Here is a 6,000-nt window from a genome sequence, read left to right on the forward strand (position 1 = left end):
CTGAGATGCAGTTTGGAAGATGTGGAAGGACTGGAAGCACACTGAGGAGAGAGAGGGAGAATTAGGAAGAGCAGAGCTGAGGAGAGCCCTGCTGTTGGTCTCTGCAGTGTATGCACAGGAAACAAGCAAAGGCACACTCTGTCCCACTGGGTTCTGCACAGCACACACCTCGTTTCTCAAATCCCTGATTAAAAGGACACTTTACTGTGAGGGTGGTGAGACACTGGAACAGGTTGCACGGAGAGGTTGTGGATGCCCCCTCCCTGGAAGCATTCAAGGCCAGGCTGGATGGGGCTGTGAGCAACCTGGACTAGAGGGAGGTGTCCCTGCCTATAGCAGGGAGTCGGAACTACATGATCTTAAAGGTCCCTTCCAATCCAAACCATTCTATGATTCTTTGACACAGAATACCTTTCCTGAAAGTCCCACCAACATTATTCTGCTGTTTAAATGGTTTTGCTGATACCATTTGTCCCTTCTCAACAATCATTGGATAGGAAGCAATTTTCCCTGTGTCAGAACCAAGAGAAACAAAATATTTCTCCAGTTATGCTTCTTTCCTTTAAATACTTTCCAGGCATCTGTTACTGCTCATGCTTTGACCTGACACGTTGCTGCATTCTAATTGCTCCACTTTCAGACTTCTTCCTCTGATCATCCAATACAGGGATTTGGGGATTTCTTTTCAGAGTGAACGCATGTTATAGTGTATGTGCACTCATGAGTGTGTGCATAGGTGTTCATATCCTCCTGGATATACCAAGCTTTGCATTGCTGACAACTGTGGGACCCTGATCTCTCCCCTCTTCTTTGCTGATAACCCAGGGTGGGTTATCTTGTCTCTGAAAGCAGCGGAGGCACAGACAGACACATGCCAGGTCACTGTACATATGGCTTAATGAGACAGGGAAAGCAAGAGGAAATTCCACATGAACATCCTTCAGTTGTCTGAGTTGGCAATTGTTAATACTGAAGTTTCCCTCCCCATCAACTCCTTCTTTTAAAAGCATGTAGAGCTCATTTTCTCGAATCTCAACAGATGCAGCAGCACCATCTGCTGGTTTCACTGCTCACGGTCACGTTTTGCTTCTGAGCTGCTCTCCTTTTGCTCCCAGGCTGCTGGCTGGGAGTTCTTGTTGTGCGTTCACCTGGGATAGGACATTAGATTAACACTACATGTGAGCACTACTACTTGGAAATACTAATCCTCGGAAGATATCTGCAGGGCAGGAGAATACTGGTTTCCCAGAGTCAAAAAGACACTGAGTCTCAGGTAGAAAATAATGCCAAACAGCCAAGGATTTAAGAGCACAGCTCCTTACACAAGGTTTCTAACAGCTATCAGTATCATCACTGGAGGTGTTCAAGGTCAGGTTGGATGGGGGCCCTGGGCAGCCTGGTCTGGAATTAAATGTGGAGGTTGGTCGCCCTGCCTGCTGGATGTTGGAGCTTGATGACTCTTGAGGTCCTTTCCAACTCAAGCCATTCTATGATTCTACCAGTAGGATGGAGAATCCCTTTGCCAAGATGACCCTCTCACAGTGTTTTCTCTTTTCAGGCACTGCATCTGTTGCAGTCGCTGGCCTCTTTGCAGCTTTAAGGATCACAAAGAACAAGCTCTCTGACCATAAGTTTGTCTTCCAGGGAGCTGGAGAGGTAAGAATATTCTCAAGTTTGTTCCTATATACCATCTAAACTAAAATTTAGTGAGAAATTAAGCAGGAAACACCCTACAAGGTTTGGCTACCCAAACACAAAGCACAGAAGTAGGTTCTTTGTCCTTGGTCAGGAGTGGGCCCACAGGTGGACTTGGCTGCTACACAGAAGTTGTCAGTATTCAAGTGGCATGGATGCTCCAAGGCTGCATCAACAGGACTTTGAGTGCCCCAAGGGAAATCCCTTATGAGACAGCATGAAGCTGGCTTGAGCCCTTGGGGTTTGTATTTAAGGTAAATCAGGCCCTCTTTAATTACACAGTCAAAAGGAGATAGACTTAAATGTAAGAACATGACCTCAATGTATGCAGTCAGTTGCGTTGCCTCCAGGGCGTAAGTCAGAGTGTCTGTCTGGTGCTTTGCACAAAGAGAGAAGAGAAAGAAAAACCTAAAGCTTGGACTGTGCACTTGGCTCAGGTCCTGGCTCAGCAGTTTCCCACCTGAATACATGCCACTGTACAGTCACAGAGCAGAAATCCTCCCAGCCCTAAGCAGTGCTGGGGGATGACCCAACATAACTTTCATTTCAGATCTTCCCCCATAAGATGCTGACACCCCAGTGACATGTTTATTTACTGTATTCCAGGCTGCGATGGGCATAGCTCACCTCATCCTCATGGCCATGGAAAAGGAAGGAATTTCACGAGAAGATGCTATCAAAAAAATATGGATGGTGGACTCCAAGGGACTGATAGTCAAGGTAAGTTTGCCTCCAGAGATATCCTCCGCTCCCTCAGCACCTCCTGCAAGATAAAGAGTCATTAAGGTTGGAAAAGACTAGCAAAATTATCTTGTCCAACCATCAACCCATCACCACCATGCCCACTAACCCATGTCCTTGGGGCACCTGCCCCCATCCCTGCTTAGAAGAAGGGCAGAAAGGTGAAATGAACAGGTGAGTTACTCCATTATCTTTCTACCTATTGCCAGTACCCTAAAGTTCAGTTCTGTCTTTTCCCTCACAGGGCAGAAGCCACCTGAACCATGAGAAAGAAATGTTTGCCCAGGACCATCCCAGTGTGAACACACTAGAAGAGGTTGTGCAGAAAGTGAAGCCGACTGCAATTATAGGTGGAGTTCCCATAACACGACCTTTTCATGTCAATTCAGTTCTTAAGAGAGTTCCTGTCTTTCTTCTAGGGCCTCCTTTTGTTCTCAGAGATAAAATGCAATGAGTTACTGGCTTTCTTAGGACCACAGCTGAATCTTCCACATTATTCCCTTCGGCTGTGGGATGGAGTCTTGCTCGCTGTAAAAACCTTCCCAGATTGGCTACAAATGGAGGTGCCAATGCATCAGAATCTGGGGCCCAGGCAAGCAGGGCAAAGTTCTGAGCCCAAGCACTGACCCCACCTCCCTACCTGGAGGAGTAAAGGGGCTTCAGTTTGAGACAGGTTTTTAATTTCTTCAGAATATAACAAAGAAACATTTGTACCTGCATCTCTAGAAATGAATCCTGGCTCCCTCCCATGGTTCATGTAGTGATAAGAGGCATTCAAGAGGGATCAGTCCAACACGCTGATGACAGAAAGCACCAGCTCACTCTGCTGTTGTTGCTTTAGGTGTCGCAGCCATTGCAGGAGCTTTCACTGAGAAGATTTTGAAGGACATGGCAGCTTTCAATGAGAGACCCATCGTGTTTGCCCTGAGCAACCCCACAAGTAAAGCAGAGTGCACAGCAGAGCAGTGCTACCGCCTGACTGAGGTACTGGGTCTCAGCACAGGGAGGATGAGTGCTCCAGCCATGGCTGTAGCAAGGACACCATAGTGGGCACAGTGGGAGGACAAGTGGCAGTGGGTATAAGGGGAAAAAAGAGAGTTTCAAGATGGTCATGAAGAAAAATGTGAGGAGGAGCAGAGGGCAGAGAGCTCATTGTAGTCTATGATGTCCTTGCAGATTTTCAAGTTCAGACTGGATAAAGCCCTGAGAACCAGTCCAACCTCACAGCTGACCCTGCCATGAGTTTGGACTATAGAAATCCTTTGTGTCCCTACCAGCTTGAATTACAGTGTGAGCCTATACATCATGAGCCCATAAAGCTGTCTGAGATGCCCTTGTCTCTCAGACTACTGTCCCCTGCACTTTGCCACTTAACTGTTTGTGTAACAGCCCTGTCAGCCAACTCATGCTCAGTAGCGCTGAAGAATTGTCATGTGAATTGATTTCGGGTGGAGAGGGAAGGCTTTGTCTCATTCTCCCCTTTGCCTCTACTGCCACCTGCTGCTTCTTTGTCTCAGTGCTGCTGGCTGGGGTAGTTACACAGCCCCCAGATCTTCACCCCATAAACAAGTCCCTCTGCACACTCCACAGACGGTTGATAGCAATAGGAAGAGAGACAAGTTCTCAGCAACTATAGAGCACTTGCAGCTGGGCAGTGCAAAGAACTGCTCGATGGCCTTGTTCATGACTTTGTGTGTGGCTTTGGGGACCAGACCTGCCTTAAGTATCAATGGTGGGGGATGGCTTTTATCTACCTGATGGCTGGAGTTTCTTGACTACACGCCATAAAGAGCAGCAGAAATATAAGACGGCTCTTCTGAATTTTCATGCCTCTTTCTCTCTCTTTGTTCAGGGCCGGGGTATATTTGCCAGTGGGAGTCCATTCTCAAAGGTTACCCTGCCCAATGGTCAGACCTTCTTCCCTGGCCAAGGAAACAATGCCTACGTCTTCCCAGGAGTGGCGCTGGGAGTCATAGCCTGTGGAGTCCGACACATCTCTGATGACATCTTCCTCCTCACAGCACAGGTTTCCAATGGGCTAATAACCACTTATTTAAAAAGCTATAGGGGGCACACACACCTACTTGTGGCAACTTGATAAATTGGCTTGGGGAAATTGCACAGCATCAGAAAAATAGCCACAGCTTTTACTAGCCTCAAAAATAGTTAACACTTCCTTTTATCTTGCATCTACAGGGGTGACAATAAGGTTCCCCCCATTCTGTCAGCCACGTGCCATCCCCACAGCTGCTCCAGTTTTAAGTCTATACAGAAGTGCATAAACACATGTATTTTGAATAGTTTTGCAGGTTATATTAAGAATTAGCCCCAACTCCTTTGCTGCTTAGGTTTCAAACACGTATTGTGTAATCCTTGCGAAAGTGGCATGTGTTTGAGACCATCTCTATAAACCTCCTTCCTCTTGTTTCTAGTCTATTGCTGCTGAGGTGACAGAGGAGAATCTTGCAGAAGGAAGACTCTATCCCCCCTTGAACAGCATCAGAGAGGTGTCTCTCAAAATTGCTGTCAAAGTAAGTGTTCCCTTATTATCACTATGATAAGGAGGGCAGGATCAGCCCTGGTATTGTTCTTGTTTTGTGTTTGCTTTAATCCATCTTATTCTGTAGCCTAAAGCAATGTTTCTTGGGAATTCTTCCAGGCAGAATTACTTCTTTGATCTCTTCTTTCATCAAAGCCCACATTTGAAAAGTACCTCTTGATTCTGGATGCCTCACAGCTCTCAAAGATCTCCTTCTTTGCTTGGAGCTGTGAGACTTCTCAGCACTTGAAAAATCAGGTTTAGGATTAACATCAAACGTGAAGCAAGTTGCCTAAAGATTCTGGCAATTCCTTCTGAATCTGATAGAGACCTAAGCACCTAAATATTCTTTCAGATCTAGGCTTGATATCTAATGTTGGGATTCGTGCTCTGTGTACATCAAATTTATAACTCCTATTCATTCAGGGAACACCCACTGAGAATCACATTAGCCTGCTAGGAGTTGCTGAGGGATGCATATGGTAACTTGGGAGCTTGAGTACAAGTAGAGGTGGTTAAAGGGCTGCTCGCCTTCAATTGCACAACACAGGAGCTGCAAGCAGTTTGCATTCCCAAGGGATGAATTGCAGCCAGCACGGGGGTCAGAAAAATACTAAACAAAGCAGGATATGATCTTGAGGGGAGAAAAAAAATAAAGACAGATGATGCAACCAGGGCTGAACTGTAGTTGGTTTCAACTTCATAATGTGTTGGAGTTATTTCATCAGCTCACGTCGCCTGTCTTTTTGCAGGTTGTTAACTGGGCCTACAAGCATGGTCTTGCTTCTTGGTACCCTGAGCCAGCAGACAAAGAAGCCTTTGTGAAGCAGCTTGTTTATAGCCCTGACTACGATTCCTTCATTCTGGATGATTACACCTGGCCTGCCGCAGCCATGCAGACACAACATGTATAAGTTTTTTGTGAGAACTGTTTCCTCATTTCTTCCATTGGTTCCCATGGTCCATATCATTGCTGATATAAGTGCACATTAGGCTTACGGAATTATAAACATAATTGAATCAAA

At 46.1% G+C, this 6,000-nt stretch overlaps 1 protein-coding gene across 1 annotated transcript in view; it reads left to right on the top strand.

The window, feature by feature from the left end:
- Positions 1-6,000, top strand: part of ME3 (malic enzyme 3) — a 99,500-nt gene extending 93,500 nt beyond the window's left edge. The window contains 7 exon segments of the mRNA XM_015852389.2: positions 1,559-1,656; positions 2,302-2,415; positions 2,681-2,786; positions 3,278-3,420; positions 4,289-4,462; positions 4,869-4,967; positions 5,728-6,000. Coding sequence (XP_015707875.2) covers positions 1,559-1,656; positions 2,302-2,415; positions 2,681-2,786; positions 3,278-3,420; positions 4,289-4,462; positions 4,869-4,967; positions 5,728-5,889 — 896 coding nt within the window. The 3' untranslated portion in view covers positions 5,890-6,000.

Source organism: Coturnix japonica, chromosome 1, assembly GCF_001577835.2.
Source record: "Coturnix japonica isolate 7356 chromosome 1, Coturnix japonica 2.1, whole genome shotgun sequence".
Taxonomy (NCBI): domain Eukaryota; kingdom Metazoa; phylum Chordata; class Aves; order Galliformes; family Phasianidae; genus Coturnix; species Coturnix japonica.